Source organism: Mixophyes fleayi, chromosome 5 (assembly GCF_038048845.1).
Source record: "Mixophyes fleayi isolate aMixFle1 chromosome 5, aMixFle1.hap1, whole genome shotgun sequence".
Classification (NCBI taxonomy): Eukaryota; Metazoa; Chordata; class Amphibia; order Anura; family Limnodynastidae; genus Mixophyes; species Mixophyes fleayi.
In genome coordinates, this window is record NC_134406.1 from 178,646,673 (window position 1) to 178,669,574 (window position 22,902).

The 22,902-nt window shown below is 40.0% G+C and overlaps 1 protein-coding gene across 2 annotated transcripts in view; it reads right to left on the reverse strand.

Moving 5' to 3' along the window:
• Window positions 1-8,305: 8,305 nt before the first annotated feature.
• RNF182 (ring finger protein 182) overlaps window positions 8,306-22,902 on the reverse strand; it is a 45,079-nt gene continuing 30,482 nt past the window's right edge. For both annotated transcript variants that reach the window (XM_075213098.1, XM_075213099.1), the window contains exon 2: window positions 8,306-9,598. In XM_075213098.1, the coding sequence (XP_075069199.1) occupies window positions 8,629-9,369 (741 nt within the window). In that variant the 5' untranslated portion in view covers window positions 9,370-9,598 and the 3' untranslated portion in view covers window positions 8,306-8,628. The remainder of the gene's footprint in view (window positions 9,599-22,902) is intronic.

The following is a 22,902-nucleotide window of genomic DNA, read 5'->3' on the forward strand; positions in this document are numbered from 1 at the left end:
AAATAATTAAGAGGGGAATAATGATCTTAATGGGGTACTTTTTGATGAAAAAATAAAAAAATCAATAAAATCATTATTTATTTAACTCATTGTAGCAAGCACTTGTGCCCACAGGGTGATCTGTAAAGTACAAAGAATGCATGCAAAAGGAGAATCCATCAGACATGTCCAACGAGGAATTGTAGTCGTTGGTGATTAAAAATTAATTTAATGCGTACTTACCTACTTTTGAATAATTATTTTAGGGAGATTGTGCAAGTAACACCTAAGCGCAGCACACTTCCGTTTGTTCTACTCTATCCAAAGTGTGTGTTCACCCATGGGCATATCTAGTGCCACCTAGGGGTGTGTCCAGCACCACCACATGGAACATATAGTACTGTGTACAGAATGCAGCTAGAGGGGGTTTGTGTATGAGTGGAATGTTATTTTTTATTTTACTGTAAAGTTATAGCAGCAGCAGTGATAGCCAAGCACCCATTTCTAATCAGTGAAATTATTGTAATGCTGCTTGATTAATAATATGGTCTCTCATGCAGAAGGATGGGGTTCCAATCATTTGTGATAGTGGGGTATATAATTAGAGCAAAGGAAAAGAATCTCTGGATAAAATTCTGATGTGATTCCTGGACTCCTGCTCACTGCAACCCCTGGCTACCTTCAATCGTTTCTGACCTCTGGAACTACCAGAAACTCCTTCCACTGATATCCCTAGATAACTTCCTCTTGTGATACCCGGACTCATGCCTTTGTGAAACTGTTTACCTTCAATCGTTCCTGACCTCTGGAACTACCACAAACTCCTTCCATTGGTCCTCTGGACTTCCTTTAGACTACTCATTCTGGAGCTTCCATCCTCCCCCTTAGACCCTTCTGAACTTACTTCCTCTGATATCCTGAACTTACCTGGAACATATCTTAACAGACTGATCTTCACAGAACTTGTCAGCAGTGTATATCCATCTTCCAGCCTTACTTCTTCATGGACTGAGAAATTTTTACTCCCTGGTATTGTAGTCATTGATGCTTTATTTACATTTGTTTTATATTGTTGCTATCATTGTTGTGTTACATTGTCTTTAGATGCTTCATGTATCCATCTCTCAACTTTTCTTCCTTATTCTACAGGTTTTTATTGGGTAACTAATTTAATCCATTCCATATCCTACTTTCTCTCATGAGGTTTTTCTTCTCTCCCCCTTGATCCCCTTCCTAGTCCCCCTGCGCTCATCACCCACTCATTTGCTAGTCCATCCTATCCTCCTCTATGGTTCCTCTCTCTACTCCCTCAGTCTTTCACCATGGCTCCTTGCACCCATTCAATACCCATCCTCACTCCTTGAGGCCATCAAACAATGACATCTTGTTCTCCATCACAAGTCTGCCACCCCTACTACTCCACTGTCCTCTCTCTCCCTCCAGCCACCACCTCTTGTGCTCCTTCCACGCCACTATGGTTAACAAAGTCCATTCTCTTATATTTTTATTTCAACCCTAAACCTGCCCCCTGGATCCCATCCCCTCTCACCTCCTTTTCTCCCTCTACCTCATTGTCTGCTCCCACCTTGCTCACCTTTTCAATCTGTCCCTCTCCACTGGCATCTTCCCCTCATCCTTTAAACATGCTCTTGTTTCACACATTCTTTAAAAAACTAATCTTGACTCCCTTCTCTCTCTCTCGGTGGTAATCATATCAATTTAATTACAATTTAAAGCGGCAATGTCGGGACCCGATTTAAACAGTGTCCCTGCGGGGTCCCGACATTGCCGTTTTAAATTGAAAGGCATGAAGGACGCACCAACGTCACACAGTGCTGCCGGACACCTGGACAGTCGGAAGGAGTTGCTGTCATCCTTCTGCTGCCATCGGAGATCTGCACAGTCGTATTTCAGATAAGTCTGTCATTCTACCTGTCGTTTTTTCATTCCATCGTTTTTTTTATTGTAGGTGTCTTCTGTGTCTGTCATCAGCAACGCAAGCCGTACCCCACCCCTCTGTCTAACTGCTGCCCCATCGCTCTTCTACCCTTTGCCTCCAAAATACTTGAGCGGTTTGACTACAACCGTCTCAGCAGCTTCCTCTCTGACAACTCTCTACCTGATCCTCTGCAATCTGGCATCCACCCCCTTTATTCCACAGAAACTGCCTTTACCAAAGTCACCAATGATCTTCTCATGGCCAAATGCAGGGGCCACTTCACTCTGCTTATCCTCCTGCCTTTCTGACACCGTACTTTTACGGTCCACCTCCTACCTGGCCAACCGCTTCTTCCGTTTCTACTTTTCGTTCCTCCTCCCCCCCATCCATTATTCACCATTATTCACCATTATTTAACCCAAAGGGTTTTGTCTTTATTCCGCTGCTCTTTTCTCCCTTGTACACCTCCCTTGGGGAACTCATCAGTTCTTTTGCTCTCCAGTACCAGCTCTATGCCGACAACTTCGCCCATATCAGACCCTTTCTCTACCAGGATGTCAGCAAAACATTTGTCTGCTCACTGACCATTTCTCATTTCGACTATTGCAACAGTTTTCCTTACTGGCCTCTCTTGCTCCCATATCACTCCTCTTCTATCTATGCTTAATGCTGCAGCTAGACTCTTCTCCCTCTCTCCACACCTGCCTCCCCTCTCTGCTAAGCCATACACTGACTCCCCTTCCCCTACATAATCCTCTTCAAACTCCTCAACCTTATGTACAAGGCCTGCTCCAACTCCACTGCTCCCTACACCTCCAATCTCATCACCATACATACTCCCTCTCGCCCACTCCATTCAGCCAATGACCATCGCCTTTCCCACCCTCTGGTAATCACATCTCACTTCTGCATAAAAAATGTCTCCTGTGTTGCCCCCCACCACTGGAATGATCTCCCTTATTCTGTCAGACTATTCCCTATCCTATATAGCTTCAAATTGTCATTGAAAACCCACCTGTTTATAAAAGCCTGCCAGTCCTTCACTTAACCATTTCACCTTGTAGTATAGCTCACCCTCTTTTATCCTCCATGTCTCCCACTCTTGCTTCTGGCAATCAGAACTCCTTACATTGGCTCACTCCAAGGTGTCAACCATTTGTTTGCCCTTTCCCTTTAGATTATAAGCTCTTGTCAACAGGACCATCTTCCTTGCTGTTCTCATTACCTATGACTTTTGCTGACCAGCTACACTACGCACCTCCTCCTTGAGCTCTCTGCCCATTGACTCTACTCCTCAATTCTCTTTGCACTGCTTTCAGTGGCTCCCACGCTAATGGGCACAGATTTCCGCCTGTGCTGAATATACCACTTGTACCCTAGTAGCTGTGTTGAGTTGTAGTGTTACGTGTCTACTGTATTGTACTGTTATTGCATGTACTGTCTTGTTGTTTGCACTTTGTATGACGCTGTGTACTTCATGTGGCACCCTATAAATAATGGTTAATATTAATAATATATATTGCTGCGATAAACAGTTTATTGTGTTGATAGGGCTTGATAAACAGCCCTTAAATTCTTTATCAAAAATCTCTCTAGCAAACCTTCACAAATAAATTTTGTACTGTTAATAACTTTTAAAAAATAAATAAAAACAAAAATCTAGAAAAAACAATGAACATTTACTTACCAGTATATGCACATACTGGCTAGCAGGCCTGTGCTACCCTACGTCATCATGTATGCAAGCTGCAGTTTGAGAAGCACAATGGGGATCTGAGAGGTTAGCCTAACTTCGTGGGAGGTCTCTCAAAATTCCAGGAAAGTAAGCAACTATGACACAGACAGATATACTGACACAGACCGACATACAGACACGCACAGGAGAGCGGTGGCCATTTTGTTGCAGATAATCTTTTCTGGAAAGTATCTCAGTGTAAATAGAGGAAATATACTGTATACAGTATAGATCTAGAGCTGAAATTTGCTATTACATCTGTGTGTAGGACAACCTCACTAGCCATTTATCCTAGGAAACACTGGGAAGAGGAACATGTAATGACTACAATTATATGCTGAAGAGCAGTGGCCATTTTCATGTGGCACAGATCTTCATCCTGCTAAATATGTTACTGAATCTCATTGTTGTATTCTATATGTATGTAGTAGGACAATCTGGGGTCAATTATCTAGAGGAAACACTAGTAAATACTGTATAACAAATGTATAACAAAACCTGTCCCCGTTTATGGGGATGGCAGTCATTTTCTTGTAGTACTGAAGGTCCAGTGAGGATCAGGGAGATTAGCCTGCTTCCCAACATTAAGAATCCCAAAACCTGGGACAAAAATAAGCCCTGCCCCCTTGCCTCCCACTCTTTGACCACAAATGGGCAAATTTGGTCAAAACTCCACCTACTTTCCCGTTAAGACCAACCCCTTTTGCAGGATGCATATTGGAACAGTTGGAAGGTATGGAGGTCTCCGAATGTTTTGGAAGTCTTCCAGAAATTCTGGAAGAGCAGACATCTATGGTTTAATGTATGCTCAGGGGTAAGGTAGCAACTTGTGAACATGGTACAGCGACACCATGCCCCATGTTTCCAATAAGGAATGTAGAAATAGCAACCTTTGATGTTCTGTTGGATAATAATGCTTATGACAATTTCCTCTCATAAGGTTTAGTACAAACTGCTGTGTGATTGCTATTGTGGGCCAGGTCTATATACAGCCACATAGAATAGAACTATATAAAGTGAATGTGCACTGCTGAGTGTTGAAGATTACAGAACCAGAGACAGCCCTGCTTTCTCTCAGTGCAGTGGATTTGGAGGTTTGAAAAAGAATTGAATTATGGATCTGCTGCACATCCACACCTTCTTAGTCTCATATACTTGGGAAGAAGTGTGTGCCTTGACCCACAAAAACTGGGTTTTCATAAGAAACAAAATGTATATTGGTATGCTAAAGTACACCCAATTAGTTCTTTTGAGATCAGTCAATCTTTGGATCATATAATATTTTGCTGGGAAAAGACCCTTAAATGTTATATATTTTATTTGATAATAATACCTGATGATTTCTACATTGCTCATTTATGCAACATGTGCTTAAACATGCTTTTCTCATAACCGAAAATACATGATATAATAAACTAGAGTTTATAGAGGACTAAATGTTTTAGGTAGATTGGTGTTTGGCAGATTACATACCTGTCATGGATTGTCTATCCTCTAAACAACAACACCCTACCCTGGACAACTTAATGTACTACCAAATTCTCCATGTCAGACATTTCCAGTTCCGGTTACCAGATGATAATCACTGATGGTCAAATAGCTCTTTCCGTCCTCCTGAAGGAAATAAATACAATTGTCATGCAGGGTGGTTTAAAAGCCTGTTGAGATAGCCAAGTAATGTTTCTTTGGAAATCCTCCAGTAGGCACTCGTGATGGTTATATCATGGTTCTTGTACTGAAGATGTTCAACAGTTGACCTGCACACAAGCGCACACACATACTCTTACAAACACCTTCAATTACATCACAAAGTACTGCAAGAATCAATAAATAGATATTTTATGCACATGATCATATTCAAGACATTAATTTGAGTACTTGGTCATATACATCATTTTTTTTCTTTACAAATCACAAAATAGACAATAAGGCAGATAGACCAAACTACAAATATGACAACGGAGTTTAGTAGACTGCAAGACATCACATACAAACTCTCTATTACCACTGGACCTGCCACATACGGTATATCACAGTTTTTATGTTTGCTCTAAACACATCAGCTCCAAGCACAAGAACAGATTTGCACTATCACACTAGTTTATAACAGTAAATAAATACTTAAGTGATGCACTATATAATGAACTGTGCTACAGTCGGAATATACCTCAATCGCTAGTATGGCCTAAACAAAGCTTTTTTGTGAGGGTGGTGTGGGGGTTCTACAATCTGGCACATAATTTATCACCTATCCTATTTGTTAAATGCTGCCCAGCACAGATTTTGCACCATATAATGTTTATTTACTATATAAGTGCGCTTTCAGTTTTTCTACCTATACATGTTAAGATTAGTATGTATTGATATTGGGCAAACTACATAGAATGGCATTATTCATTTTTTAAACCTTGGTTACTTATTATTAGCATTATATGCATTTTACATCTCAGTAGCTTCTATGGCATTTGTAACATCTAAGCAGCTTTTTTCTAGTAATGCTACTGCTGGGAACATGACAGACTAGACACAAAAGTAAGTAGTCACTGGTTGGTAAACAGAATTCAGCCAGATGGTTTTAGGGGCTAAATTAATGATACTAAATAAGTATAGTTATGACAAATCAGATTAGTCACTCATGGCTTTTTAAGCACCCAATTTGTACATAGTTCCCATGCACACAAAGGGCTAGATTTACGAAGCTGTGGGTTTGAAAAAGTGGGGATGTTGAAAGCTAGAATCTGATTGGTTGCTATAGGCAACATCCCCACTTTTTCAAACCCGCAGCTTAGTAAATCTAGCCCAAAGAGTTATTATACAAATATCTCAGAAGGGCATGTTATATTTAGCTAATATGAATAGGAGATTTCATACCACACACCACTGCATCCATACACTTATCCGCAGTAATTATCTTTAGCATCAGAAAACAGATAATAAAGTGCACCACCTATTATTGTCTTTTTCTCAAATTAGAAAAGTATATTCTGTACTTTAGACTTAGGAAATTTCTGTCCCCTTCACCTTATATCTTTAATCACAGTTTTTAAAAATGATTTTATCCCCTAAACACTGCAATCAGTTTCTCTCCTTGACTTATTTCAAGTACTTTAAAATGCAATGTTATTACTGTATTACAAGGAATACCTTATCTTGTGCTGTTTATAAAGATATTAGAAGTCACTCGGAGTTCTGTTACCATATGAAGACACTCATCCAGCAGCCTGATAGCTGGTCACAGAACTGCTTGTTGACTTCAAACATCCTTTTAATGTACAGTACAGGATTCATTATAATTATATTTGATAGGTTGCTCAGTGCAAGGACTGTACAAACGTTTTATAAGTACACATGAAGTAGAATTAACACCACAAAAAGTATGTTGCTTGTTCTATTATTTTATTTTACAAGCTCCCTAAAGGCTCTAATTATGTGGTTGATTCACTAATAGCAATCATCCAAAATTGTATGTATTCTCTGTTCTAGGTCACTGTATCTCTAGAGCCTGAGGCTCCATCTCCTCGCACAATATTGCTATGCTAGTGATTTAATCTCCCTATATACTCCCCAACATATTCTTATCTTGAATATCCATTTGTACATAAAAATATTGGTTCAAACACCATTTTGTATGGTGTTACTGAATGTCCCCTTACCAATTACTGTAAATACATATCAATAGTAGAACAAGACTGACTGACGATAAATGACGATGCCGCACAGCTTTCAGTGACAATATTGGTGAGCTGAGTTCAAAATGAAAATATTAACCAATGTATAAAAATATTGGCATAGAAAAGAGGTCTGCAACCTGCTTGAATAAATGGTAATTGTAATGTAGAATATAACTCCAAAGCTACCAGTTGTGTCATAGAAAGTGGGACTGAACACAGTAGAGGCAGCCAATGTGTAGTTCAACCAAAATTCATGAATGATTTTCATTAGTTCATTATGAAAGTGACACCACTAGTCAAACAGGACAGTTCTGACATGAAGTCCCTGTTTTCTGTGACGTTGCATTATACCATTGTAAAACACAGCATTGTGTCCTGTTTATCTATGAAGTGAAAGAGAGGAGAGCACAAGTTATTCTCCACCCAGATAGCAGAACCACTAACACCACTTTTGGCTGCAGGTTGCAGATCCCTTGCATAAAACAATGTATTTAGATCACATTCTTGACATCACTGCCTTCTATGATGTCTACAATCATCACTGTTTATAGCATGGATTTTATTCACACAATATCAAAGGCCAAGATTTACTCAGCTCTATTGAATTAGAGCAAATAATATCACATTTCCTAGATCAGAAATAGACATTATTTTCCCTGAGTTATCACCTTACTAATGTTAACAAGAAATGTAGTCAGAGTAATGCCATATTATCAGCAGATACCCCGATATGATTGCAATCTCAGCTTTTTTGTGATAATGTAGAATTACAGAACAGAAGCTATAGGGATTAGCTTGCTTATTTCTCCCTTTTGCAGCATGAATTGAAAGCAGCTGAGAAAACTTCAGCAAATTTAACCCATATACAGTACAAACCGAAAATAAATCTGTAACAAAATTGTTAAATAGCAAAGGACAATAATTAAATAATAACTATAGGCAAAAATTAAGTGTGTATATATATATATATATATATATATATATATATATATATATATATATTTATGTACACTAACATTTTATCTTTTCATGAACAGTCTGCTTGTTGCTGTGAATGGCAGCTTCTTCCACTTTGCAAGGACGCCTATTTCATGAGAGCCTTAGTGAAACAGTGGGAAACCACAACCCTGCTATTTTGTTTCTCAGCAGTTATTATACTTGCACAATAGGGGAAGAATAGTGGAACTTTGGGCCACAATGTCAGATGAAGTGGTATAACTGTCTCACAATCCACATATCAAACTGCAGAATTAAGATAACTCTGTTCGTAAGTTGGTATAATGAAGATTATTCCCCTTTATTTTCTATGAGGTGGACATACAGTCCAAAAATTCATGGCAGACACACTGACAAAAGCCATATACCATTAGTATAACAAGGCTGGAAGGGACAAGGCTCACAAAGACAACCCCAAGGGTTACCTTTTTTGAAACTAGCAAATATATCCCCAGAGGCAGGGAACTGAAGTAGAGTAATCCAAGCAACCAAACAAAGACACGCACTGAGGTTTGGCAGATCAGTGACGTGCAGTTCCACACTGTCCAGTTTTGAGGCATTGAGACTGGGTCATATGTGGACGGCCTGTAGAACTCTACCACAGGGGTAGCATTGAGAGCTGGAGAACTGTCTCTCTGTACTTCCATAATAGTGATCACAAGGCAGTTAGTAGAACTATGGGATGGGGTGACCAGAGTTGACAGACGTTTTGGGGTTAGCAGCAACTCCGTAGGATTGTCTCCAGAGCACTTTCCTCTCCCACCACATGTCAGGTTAAGTAAGATATTGTTGTCATCAGGGAGACTACTGACTTCATCTTCAGGTAGTCGGGTCTCAAACCTACAGAATGGGCATACAATGACACACTGCGGGGACTCCACGCAGTCCACAAGTTTGTAAAGGCATTTGGCACATACTCTGTGACAACAGCCCAAGACTTTTGGTTTCCTTTGTCTTAGATTGTATCGGTTATAACATATCTTACATTCCAACTCATCAGAGTTCAGGTTTGGAGACTCAGATGTATCTTCACTTATATGCCCAGTCATTATGTCTGCAGGGGGGCCCTTCAGAAACTTGCCAAAAATAAACAGCACTCATATAATGATCATCAAAGGCTATGAGTCCTGCGAACGTCTTTCATAGTAGATAGAGACACAATGGAACACAAGCAATCGGACAGCTGGAATCTTCATTACTTAGCACTGTCTTTCTCTTTCAGTCTTTGACATATTCTTCAATCTGCACCATCTTCAGCTGTCATTACTTTGCAGGATTCTGCAACACAGGATTTCACATTGTTATATTCATGTCTAAAGCTAGGAAATCTAACTGGATGGAATTTCTGGCCCTTTCTATGCAGCACAATGACAGTACAACAATTGTGTTTACTATACAGAAAGGACTGAATGACATTTCTGCCAAAGCCAAATAGCTCAGCTCTGTGCTAAATATGCAGCAAATAGAATGAATCATTCATGCAGTTCTTAACCAGAAATGGAGATATTATATTAAAAATTCTACTAAATATGACCTATACTGACTTAAAGACTCAGTAAATGATTAGCAGGCGTTAGTCCATTTAAAGCTGTTCATCTTTTCATCCAATGTGGGTAAATTTGTGTAATTGCCACAAAGGTAAGGCCATTGTGAAAGCACTACCTATTTTTCAGTTTTTGCCCAGTATACTATTTGCCAAGTATGATGGGTAGATCTGTCTGGACCTGTGTGGGTAGGGTGTTCCTTATGCAATGTGGAATATCCCTAGTCATGTGCTAGAATAGGCACAGATATGCAAAAACAAGATTTATGGGTCTATTTATTAAATAGTGGTGATATGAAAGATTTTATCAAATGGCAGTGATATGAAAAGAGTTCTCAATGCTATTTATCAATAAAATGTCATCAGGGCAGCTGAACGATGCTCAGTATTGCTCCAGCAATACTGGCTGGCAGAGCTAAGACTGAACTTATCACTTTGCCAGGCTAGACTTTCAGGTCTACTTTCCATAAAAAAGATTAAAATGAGCTAATAAAGTTATAATAAAGCATTTTTTCATGTGAAGAGAGTCTGCTATCGCTATCCTCAGATGGCGAAAGCTATAGGAAGACAGCTACGGTACTTGTGTCACTTCTGTTCATGATAAATAGGCTACCTCATGCTTTGTATCGGGTAGCTTCACCGGAGGCCCTCAGCGATGGCTATAGGGGTATATTTAACAATAACCGTTTTTTTGGCACAATCATTTTCATTCCTTATCGCAATGATAAGGAATGAAGGATCATGAGCATTTATTAAAAGTGCTCTGCCAGAACAGCAGTCATGATAAACGGCTGTCCCGGCAAACACCTATCTCTTATCTCTTCTATGGTCAATATCGCAAACTGATAGTCACTTGTGATAGCCACCGAAGGGGAGAGTGTCACTCACCGGACTGTTAGTGCCTCTAGGTTGGGACATGGGTCTCTCTCGCTCCTGCCGGCGCCTCTCCTGAGCCGCGGCCGTCTGCCATCTTGACTAAGATTGCGCATGTGCAGAAACCCTGAACTGTTAATACCTCGCCTCTAGTCTCATTGGTTAATTAATCACCTGTCAGTACTTAAGGCACCTGTTGCCCTATTACCTTTGCCTGTTCTTGGTTCTCATTGCTTGAGACTCTGAGGTGTTTCCTGTTTCTGCTCGTGTTATCCGTTTGCTCTGGACAAGTCTTCTCTCCACATCGGTAGTAGAACTTACTCGCTGCAGACTACTCTCGCTACCTCCGTTACCTGCCTGCTCCTGAACAAGTCTCCTCTCCACATCGGTAGTAGAACTTACCCGCTGCAGACTACTCTCGCTACCTCCATTACCTGCCTGCTTCTGGACAAGTCTCCTCTCCACATCGGTAGTAGAACTTACTCGCTGCAGACTACTCTCCCTACCTCCGTTACCTGCCTGCTTCTGGACAAGTCTCCTCTCCACATCGGTAGTAGAACTTACCCGCTGCAGACTACTCTCGCTACCTCCGTTACCTGCCTGTTTCTGGACAAGTCTCCTCTCCACATCGGTAGTAGAACTTACTCGCTGCAGACTACTCTCGCTACCTCCGTTACCTGCCTGCTTCTGGACAAGTCTCCTCTCCACATCGGTAGTAGAACTTACCCGCTGCAGACTACTCTCGCTACCTCCGTTACCTGCCTGTTTCTGGACAAGTCTCCTCTCCACATTGGTAGTAGAACTTACCCGCTGCAGACTACTCTTGCTACCTCTGTTACCTGCCTGCTCCTGGACAAGTCTCCTCTATACATCAGTGGTACAACTTGCCTATTGCAGACCACTCACGTTATTCTGTTACACACCTGCGCTGGACAAGTCTTCCCTTCACATCAGTGGTACAACTTGCCAATTGCAGACCACTCACACTATTCTGTTACACACCTGCGCTGGACAAGTCTTCTCTACATATCCGTGGTGAAACTTACCAGCTGTAGACCATTCATGTTTCCTTGTGATATAGCTACTACTCTGTATGGTACCTATTAGCGGGACTAAAGTCTACAAGTGCCTCTGTATTGTAGCTGCAAGTCGCTGACTCTTCTACTATATTGTTCATTGGTCTTTGCCTAACAGTATCCAGTTATCAAGTACTGGCCTGCTATATGCTACCTGCGTGCTAAGGCACTTGGACTCTTTTTCCTCATTTTATCCTGTTTACTAAACTGCTGTACCATCACAGTTCCACGGTGCCAAGACTCAGCATTTATACTATTGACATTCCTTTCCTCTATTCTACTGTATGGTTCCACTGAGTCACCACACTACCCAGAGGTCCGCACTTCTGGTAAGTGTAGCTACACCTGGTGAATTCTGGGTAAAACTCCTAGTGCCCGTGACAGAGAGCAGGTAAGATGCGGTGAGGGATCCGAAGATCCCTCTAATACAAAGCTCTCCCAATAGGTTTCATTGACTAATGCCATCTTCAGATGGTGTTAGCCATCGGACATAAGTTCTGAAAATCTTTGATTTTTGGAACTTGTTAAATCATGCAAAATAGCTATTTCCAAAGAAACCTATGGGGACTGCTTTTGTGGTCGAAATCAGTGGGAAAGCAGCAGATATCTACGATATCTGCTGTGATCCTTTAATTACAAAAAGATGGGATATGCCTAATCCACCAAAAACAGCAGTTTTAGGGGGATTAGGATCTTGTTAAAAAGACCCCATAGTCTTTACCCACCAGGGGGCTTTGATAAATAGGGAGAAGCCATAAATCCTGTGAAAACTCCAATTTTCGTTAGATTTTCTTATTTTTACAAATAGACCCCTTCAGGTAAAACTATTTATCTAGGACAGAGATAGCAGACTCTCTACACATGAAAAAATCCTTTATTGTCTAAAAAAAGCATTTTTTTCATGAATGAAATTATGAAAATAAATATCGCTGCCAGCCAGTATGGCAATGCTCAGCTGCCCTGAATAAAATTTATTGATAAATAGCAATAGATAGTCAATGGAAAATCTTTCAGACCCCTAATAGACCCTTAGGGGTCTATTTATCATTATTGGGCTACACTGCAGATCTTTGGCTTTTCTTCTATTGATAAATAGACCCCTTAATTTTTGTACAATGGAATATGTACTCTGCAAGTAGTGTATATTACACACAATTATTTAACAGGAACCAGCTAAGCTCTATATGTGTGCCAAATGACATGATTTAGATCACCTTGGAGTTATACGTACCAATGATTGAAAAAGGTATTAGCTGCTAACAGGGTTATATCCTTCATAGATAACGCCATCTCTGGATGGCATTAACTATGATAGAGACCGGGGAATCAGTGAAGAGGCAGCATACCTGTTCCTGGTTCCTCCTTTGCTGGATATTTTCTCCTCAAATCTTTCCTGTCTTTACTCAGTGCAGAGTAAAGAAAGTTCACACACAACAGAATGGTTAGTGCTTAGAAAGTTGCTGATTTAACCATTTCAGTACTGGCATATTTTAAAAGCACTGAATTCTTATATATCATTTTTATATAATAATTTTTAACATTTTATTTTATTATTTATCATGTTTAATAGAATTTTACTACATCTCTGCTCTAACCCCTATCTTAGTCTTTTTTCTCCTATGTTGTTTTAACCATCTACCCACCATAGTCCCGCCACCCACCCCAACCTTAAATTCTTCCCTATGGAACTGAGAGACAAGGCATTGAGTACTCATTTACTTTTTTGTCTAAATAATAATTCGTCAAGCACAAAGCCATGACTTGATTCATACATTAATTACAAGCAAATTACAATGGCACATAAAGAAGTCAGGAAAATTATAAGGCAGAAATAGCATTAAGCAACAAAGAAAAGTGCAAGTTATACATCTTTAGCGAAAATTAGCAAATTTGCACCTGGATAAATCATGTTACAATGCAAGGGGTACAAATTGATTTATTTTTTTGCATGCAAGGAAATTACTGTCTGTTTTTTTCATGTAGCACACAAATACTTGATAGCTTTATTTTTACACTGAAATTTAAGTTGATCTAGGACATGCCATACCCCAACTATAAATCTGTCCCTACATTTAAAATTTACCTCCCCCTCTAAAGCACCATGGTTTTGCCAAGGTGCAATTTGCTCCGAACTCAAAATCAGGCCATAAGGGCCTCATTAAGAGTCGGACGCAAAGTCCATTTCAGGGGCATTGTGCACATTTCCACTGACACACATGCGCAGTAAGCATCAGTTCCGTCTGCTTTTCAGATGCAGTGTACACTTGCGACAGCAGAATGAAAAAGTGCAGCAGGAATTAGGTGGCGCAAGTAGTTAGCTAGCTGCAGGAACTGGTCGCAGCTCAGTAGGTTATTACAAGTGGGATACAACTGAGGTTGCTTGTCACTCGTAATACCCTACCAAGCTGCGGCACACTCCTGCTCTTGCATGTACGTCTTAGGCGCACATTGCGTCTGACTCTAAATGAGGCCCTTAATGTGAGAGTTGGCAAAAATGGTTGTTGGATAAATTCACTGTATCAATCACCCCCAAAATGTCCTGTACTAATTATAACTACAGATACAATTTATTCTAAGAAAGGCATCCAATCTATTTTTAAACTTTGTTAGTGAATTTGCCATCACCACCTCACAACACTTCAATTACTTTGTCATTTACCTATACAAGCACTTTATTATGGGCTTGAAGAAACGATTGTAGTGCTATGAAGTAGAAAGTATTTAGCACACTGAGTTCATTAGCTGAATAGGATTTTATTTTACATGAGTGCCATTTATTTCTTTACTTAAGATATGTTTACATAGCACTGTTTGTACATATTGCTTCTATTTGCACATTCTAGGACTACAGGATAAACCTGACATGCAATTCACAGGAACAAAATACCTCTGTGAGTTTAATGTTACAAAAAAAAATATGTCTGTATTCTTCAATTTCTCAGATTTAATTCATACTTTAATAATTAATGAGATGAGAGTATAAAAGTGAAATTAGGCAGTGATTTAACCTGAGTTCATAACTCTGGTTGGTGTCAAACGGGCATTTTAAATTTTGTTGTTTTTCAATCTTTAGAAGCACTCTTGCCTAAAGTTTATAGCGCTTTTATTACAACTGGAAAAGTGCAGCAGTTTTAAATCTCAGTTTATAATTGGAGCTTTCTACACTCTTGGGCCTATTTATTAATATTCAGCAATAGGACTAATGTTCAATCTCTGCTTATCTCACTGATAGAAAACCTCCAATGTATCAATGTATCAATAAACCCTTGCCGAAGCAGCTGAGTTACAAGCAGTGATAAGAGTCAAGCTGCTTCTTCGCCAGCCAATACGAGGAGTTCTGCTAGCAGCTTGTGGATTCATGCTAAAGATGCTCAAGCTCGGTTTTCTGAAAACTGAACCCTCCCGAACTTAGGGGATCCGAGTGGGCTCACGAGCCAGCTCGGTACTTTCGCGCGTCCTTGGATCTGAATCGAGGTAAAACTTCATCTTGCGCTGTCGGATCTCACGGGTTTTGGATTCCATAAGTATCTCCCTCCCCAGGAGATCCAGTGCCATTGCTCCCACAGAAATAGGGGTAGCAGTGTTATTGTCACTCTCCAGTGACATTGCTCAGTGTCATTGCTCACACAGAAACAGGGGTAGCAGCGTTCTTGTCACTCTCCAGTCCCCAGTGCCAATGCTCAGTGCCATTGCTCATACAGAAACAGGAGGGGTAGCAGTGTTCTTGCCACTTCACAAAAATTGACTGGAAATGACTGGAAATTAATGTTATTGAGGTTAATAATAATGTAGGAACAAAAAAAGGCAAATTATGTGATTTTAGCAAAAAGAAATAGGGATTTTAGAAAAAAAAAAGGGATCCAAAACCAAAACCAAAACACACGAGGACGGTTTTGCCAAAATCAAAACCAAAACACGAAGTTAATCCAGATCCAAAACCACAACCATAACACGGGGTTCAGTGAACATCTCTAGTTCATGCATGCATAGTGAAAGTGGAGGCTCCGCCTTGGACTTCCTGTTCCATTTGCTAAAGAAAACTTTTTTTTAAAACAAAAATGTATATATATATATATATCTATAATATAAATGTCTAGTGGCGTGTGTTAGTCTGTCTGTGTGTGTGCGTGTGTGTGTGGAAAAAATAAAACCAAGCTGCAGCGCCAACTGCTGGGCAGAGTTATACACTGACCTACTAAATTCTTAGTGTGTGTGGAAAAAAAAATTCAGAAAGGGCTGAAATTTGGTATACTGAGATGTTTTTAATTTGTTAATTTAATTTGTTAATTGTTAAAAGTGTTTATAAAGATTTAAAATATATATATATATATATTTCTTGAAGGAGAAGTGACAGTTGGGAGTGGTTGGTGGCTGCCGTGGGTGACAGTGGGGAGTGGTTTGTGGTTGAGGCCTGGGCTATGGCCCAAATGCATGACAAGAACCTTTTTAACACCTTAAGTAGCTTGATTTGACTAGAATGCATGAGTATCATGCACGGGTTAACTTGTATATATATATTTGGCGCTGCAGCTTGGTTTTATTTTTTCCACACACACACAGACAGACTTACACACGCCACTAGACATTTATATTATAGATATATATATATACATGAAATATTTTGCAGGCATTTCAGTGTGAAGGAAATGCTTTATTTAAATAAATTAATCAATGATTTTTCTCAGGATGGCAATAGTGATAGGAGGACAGCAGTGTTACATGTACCACCGCTGTCCTTATTAAATTGGCTTCAACATGCTATGCGGACAGACTCAGTCAAAACTGTCAATGGCAGGGAGGGCTTGATGGAGAAACCCTAACCCCGGCGAAAAACAATCATTTTTGTTGGAGATGAAGCTTTTCTCTAATTAATAAATAGGCCAGTCTGCATGACATGGTCTCCTCAAATATAAATCCTTTCATTGGATAGCATTTTATTGAGTGCTTTGGGCACGTCTAAAATGCTGAAGTTAATGTTTTAATAAATTATTCAGCATTTAGTACACTGCTTTGCCATCTTCTAGCTTCTATGTCAGTGATGGGTTACAGGTGGCCCTATGGCCTCATGCGGCCCGCGGAGCCTTTATCTGCGGACCCCAGCTCTTTCCTGTTTTATTGTCAGATTTGATTGTCATAGCTTGTGACACTTGTTTTAAACGTCTGCTTATATGTTATTACAGATAGATGTCTCTTTCTTAGATGAATTGTTTTGTTTAACTCATTACTGAAATTAAGGGTAATATTCTGCCCTTTTGAAGGTTAAAACGCCTTGAGGTTTATTAGGTTTCACATCACTGTTCTATAGTATACTCATAGAAATTAATCATTTCAATTTGGAGTGATTAGATGCTGCACTTTGAACATGGCGCGGAAGTGGTCATGTGACATCACCATCGTAAATTACCTCCTATGTCCTTTCCTATTGGTACATATTACCGCCATCGCTGAAACAGTTAAATGTTAGGTCAGTCAATGAAACATGTAATGTCAAAAGAAAAATGTTAATTATTGGCATTATTAACTATCAGAGGGTGACAGAGGCATAAGGAAAAATATCTTATCATCACACAAATTACATAGAACTTGATAACTGTTCAGGAATAAAAATACAGATATTGAGTCGTGAAATTTGAGATACTGTCACTGAAGATAAATTGATTATCTTAATACACACATTTGTTTTTGTTTTTTTTTCAGACAATTTATATTTTTTATTTATATCTTATAACAAATGATAGAATAGCAATTCATTGGTAAGGGCCACCATGTACAGCCCAATTGTGAAAAAATCACATGTACACATAGGGGTTTGACAGGAAAAGTGGGCACCCATCAGCTGTGGCAGGAGTACTTTAAAAACCCCACTAATGCATTTTAACATTTGCTTTGTAAAAGCTGTCTGTAATCAAATGCAAATATATCATACTTGCCCACGCTTTCGGAATTTCTGTGAGATTCCTGAATTCCGCTGGCCATTCTCCCACAACCTGTCAACTTCCTAGTGAAGTGGGTAGGATGGAAGCCTCCATGATGCGATTATTGGTGAATCGCTTCATTAAGGCTCTTCCCATGCAGAACAAATGATGTATTCGCACATTGCATTGTGGGGGTGGGGCCAAAATTATACGTTTCACAGCGCCCTGCCCCCTCCATAGTCAGACCCCATCTCCCTTTCGGAATTTTCCAGAGGTGGAACATTAAACAAATATTTAAGTATGAAATATATTGCACAGACTACCAGGCATGTAGCACTGGCTCTCACTTAGCACATCTCTCTCTCTCTTTCTCTTCTCCCACTCAAACCAGGAACTAACATTTGCTTTTAATTATTATTATTGTTTAATTATATAGCATGAATCATATTACACTGTCCTGTACAAAGAATATGTAGTCTGAGAAAATGTAGTAGGTTTTGCCTCTCAGGTTTGTTTGCCATTAATCAGACTCTTTAAGCCCTTTAAACACTGGCATCAAAAATCATGCTGTAACTAGAGTTGTTGAATGCCAGTAAAAGCATATAAAAGTTGTATGCAACTTACTTGTTCCAATGACCTTATACCCATGTGCTTCTGTGGTTGAGAGTGTTTGCACTATGGCAGCATATGTTGGATGTTGACAGCCCTATTTTATGTATGATTGACTATAGAGCAGGCAATGGGATTAATATTGTATCCTACAATGACCCCTCTCCCCCCGCCCCACAACTGCAAGTGCTGGTTACCATTGTTGGCACGCACATGTGGTCTCAATGGAATGACACCAGTGGGCGCCCAGCCAACTCTGACATGTACTCATCCAAAAAAGAAAATTGGAAATATGACCTGCCAGTGTTTATCACAGATGGTGGTCATAGAGGAAACTCTGGGTTAATTTAGGCAGAAATTTATAACAATGGTACTTTACCCATGCAAGGCTGGAAATGAACATTTTCCTCCAGTTTCTTTTCTTCAAAATGTTTCAGATGTGCTACTGAGATAATTAAACTGTTTCCCAATCCTTCAGCCTTAGAAGTGAGAAACAGCCTTCGATGTTCTGCCTGGTTATGAGACCAGTTTCAACATGTCAACAATACCAAATTCACAAGAATACATACCATAATTTTTAGCTAAAAAGTGGAACTTCCCAAGGTAGAACACTGTACACCGCTGCTAAGGGATGGTGCACTTCCTGACATGGCAATGTCAAACTGTGAAGAGGGTGTGCCAGCCTGGACTGAGTGAGCCTCCAACCTCTACTCTCCCATTCTTTCCATTCTCCCTTGTAATGTTGGTCACAACTCTCCCCTCATGAACGGGAACATAATGCTTCTCAACCCTCCCACCCCAAACCCTCCAACTACGATCAGTACCCAGTATCTTATAAATGGTATCCTCTTCCTCGACAAGCAATCAGCTCAATCCCAACACCCTCTCTTCATTTGATACCACAAATGAAGTGATTACTCCTAATCTAAAAAAACTAAATTCTGACCCAAATTTCCTCTCAAATTACCGTCCCATCTCCCAGCTCCCATGCCCCTCCAAGCTTCTAGAGAGAATCGTCTAAATTTGTCTCATGTTTTCTTTCTCCAAACACCTATTTGATCCTCTTTAGTGAGGCTTTCATTCGCAGCACTCCACAGAGACTCCATTAACTAAGGTTGTCAATGATTTAATCACTGCTAAAACTAAAGTTCATTACTCTATTCTAATTCTCCTGGATCTCTCTGCTGCATTTGACACTTTTGACCACTCTCTTCTCATACAAAAGCTACAATCTCTAGGTGTTCAAGACACTGTCCTATCCTGGTTCTCATCCTACCTATCTAATTGCTCTTTCAGTGTTAATTTCACTGGACCCATCTTTGCTCAGCTTCCCTTATCAGTTGGAGTAGCACAAGGCTCAGTACTAGGTCCTCTGCTGTTTTCGAACTATACCACTTCTCCTGGAAAACTAATAAGCTCCTTTGGATTTCAGTATCATCTCTACGTGGATGATACACAGATATATCTATCCTCTCCTGATCTTTCGCCATCTGTGTTGTCCCACCTTATTGACTTTCTTTTTGCCATTTCATCTTGGATGGCCTCTCGCCAAATCAAACTCTATCTTTTAAAAACTAAGCTAATAATATTCCCACCCGCCAACAAAAGTTATCTACCTGACATTTCTATTTCTGTTGATAACATGACCATAAATCCCACCCTGCAAGCTTGCTGCCTAGGTATAATCTTTGACTTAGAACTATTCTTTGTTCCCCACATCGACTCTATTTAAATTATGCTGCATACATCTAAAAACCATTTCCAGAATACACACATATCTCACACACTGCAAAAACTCTCATTCATGAACTTATCATCTCCCGCATTGACTATTGCAATTCCCTCCTTACTGGTCTTCCCCAAATCAGTGACAAAAGAATGCCAATTACAATCATGGCAATATGGAGAAAATCTAGACTCACCATAAAAAAGACACACCACATGTCTGACACCCTTGCTATACATTCTGACTGCAGCAAATGCTGACAGTTGCAATTAACGTCACTTCAAAAGTCGTCAGTAAGATATCCGGTTTTAAAGCGGCAATGCCAGGACCCGCCGCCTGTATAATCTAGAACCTTTTATCGTAATTGTAATTGTAACCATAACCCTTACCCTAATCCTAACATTAACCCTAACCCATAGATTTGATTATAGAGGCTGCGGGTCCTGGCACTGCCGCTTTAAAACTGGAGATCTCACGGTCGCCTTTTGCAGCGACGTCAATTGCTACTGCCGGCATTTCCTGCTGTTGGAATGTATAGCAGGGGTGTCTTTTTTATGGTAAGTCTAGAATTTGTCCATATCGCCATCATTGTAATCGGCATTCTTTTGTTGCTACAGGCAGTATCGGCATTGTGGTAATCGCAATTATGACTACCACCGGTGTTTGAGTTTATCTTGTATGCATGCCTCCTAACTATCCCTATTAAAGCATGCAGTCAGGATTTGAGATGACTGTCCTTTGGATGCTGAATTTTGTCCTGATTTTAGGACAGCTGGGGTATGTGTGCCACTAATGGCCACCCTTTCAATGCTGTGCATATGAGTGGTAAGTGTGTTCAGCCTTGAAGAGGTGATTTAATGGGAGAGGAAGGCGGATAGGAGTGAAGTGCTGTTCAACCCCAGGGGACGTGGCACTCCACAAAGTGATGTGACCACAACACCATGTATCGTAACCATGCCCAAAACCCCGAGTTATACGGTCACATCATTTCCGTTGCCGCTAAAATAGGAAAAAGTCCTTGTCGTTCTCTTAGAGCTCATTTTATTTTTATTCTAATTGGACTATTTCAGGATTGAGGAAAACGAGATTCAATATGGATTTAAGAGACTTATAAAGTGGTAAATAAAATACTTTGGGGCTATTTATTTTAATTAAAATACTAAAACATTTGGTGTTTGTTTTTAAAGGTATTAGGTACTCTTGCGGGCCCTGTCTTCCAGGGCATGAGGGTACTTGTAGTTTTCAAACAGTGGACACACCGCCCAAGGGTTGCCAAGTAGAGCCCCACTGCTATTTAGGCTGATTTGGCCTTGGTGTATGTGTGTGGGGAGGGGGAGGGGTGACCTTAATGTTTATTTGTGGGCAAGATTTCTGTAGGGAATTCTGCCCTATGGTAATCTGGCAGTGGCTGGTTGTCCCCCGCTTTAGCTATGGGCCTGGTGCTGGTAAGAGTTTATTTATTTATTCTATTTTTATTATGGCAGTAATCATTAAGTTGATTATGATGATTGCCATAACTTTACATCAGCAGTAGCAACAGACGTTCAGAGCATATCATGATGCAGTCACATATTTGCAGTATATTTTGAGTATTTTAGGATACGCACAACTCTACATACATATGTACATCTATGCAAAGATAAAGGATGACTAAGTCCAAGGCGCAAACCAATGTATCAAATAAGGGAAGTAAGGCAACCTGTAGCAAACAATATAGGAAACACCAATCCCTATCAGATATATATACACAAACAGCAAATTTGCAAACAGGCGCCAATCATCTACAAATCCACAACATTCAATAATAAAAAGTCCAGAAACAAAATAGGTATATATGAATAAAATGGAAGTCCTACGTTCCAAAGGGTACAGATGCTGAATCTTCTAATAAAGTCCCAAGTACTTCAGTATTCCTCGTAGGTCATACATAAGAGAGAGAAAATGGAAAAAATAAGAAAAAAATAGTGCAATCCACATATATCTCAAGATGTAGATGGAGGAGAAGTAATCCGTATGTACTCCGGGCAGTAATGAATAAACAGGAACACCTCACGTGATGACGGGTTAAACTTAACCCCTCAGGGTTGCGCACTCACCAAATAGTATGGTAAAACAAGCTTGTATCAAAGATGTGATTCTTCACATTCGTCGGTCCTTTAATACATAGTTTCACTCGATAATGCCGGACAGATAGTGTAGTCAAACCAAACCCATATCCAAGATGTAGTTCTTAGCAAACATCGATCCGCTAGCTAGTGGGTGGTTATTACTGGCAAAACTGAGTTTTGCAGTGAGTTTCCCGGGACTTGGCTCGCTACATTTATCTACCATCAGACACACTTTTTGCCCTTCTGAGCACGGTAAGGGTCCATCTATCCCTACTTATCAGGTCCCGTCTGACGTTTATTTGTCTGTTTGTTTTTATTGTTTTTTAATAAATCACCCATACGTTGTCACACTATGGAGCATTTTTTCTTTTATTGGAGTCCGGTTTAACCGAGGGAAACTCTGCATTAGCGGATCGATGTTTGCTAAGAACTACATCTTGGATATGGGTTTGGTTTGACTACACTATCTGTCCGGCATTATCGAGTGAAACTATGTATTAGAGGACCGACGAATGTGAAGAATCCCATCTTTGATACAAGCTTGTTTTACCATACTATTTGGTGAGAGCGCAACCCTGAGGGGTTAAGTTTAACCCGTCATCACGTGAGGTGTTCCTGTTTATTCATTACTGCCCGGAGTACATAGGGATTACTTCTCCTCCATCTGCATCTTGAGATATATGTGGATTGCACTATGTTTTTCTTCTTTTTTCCTTTCTTTCTCTCTTATGT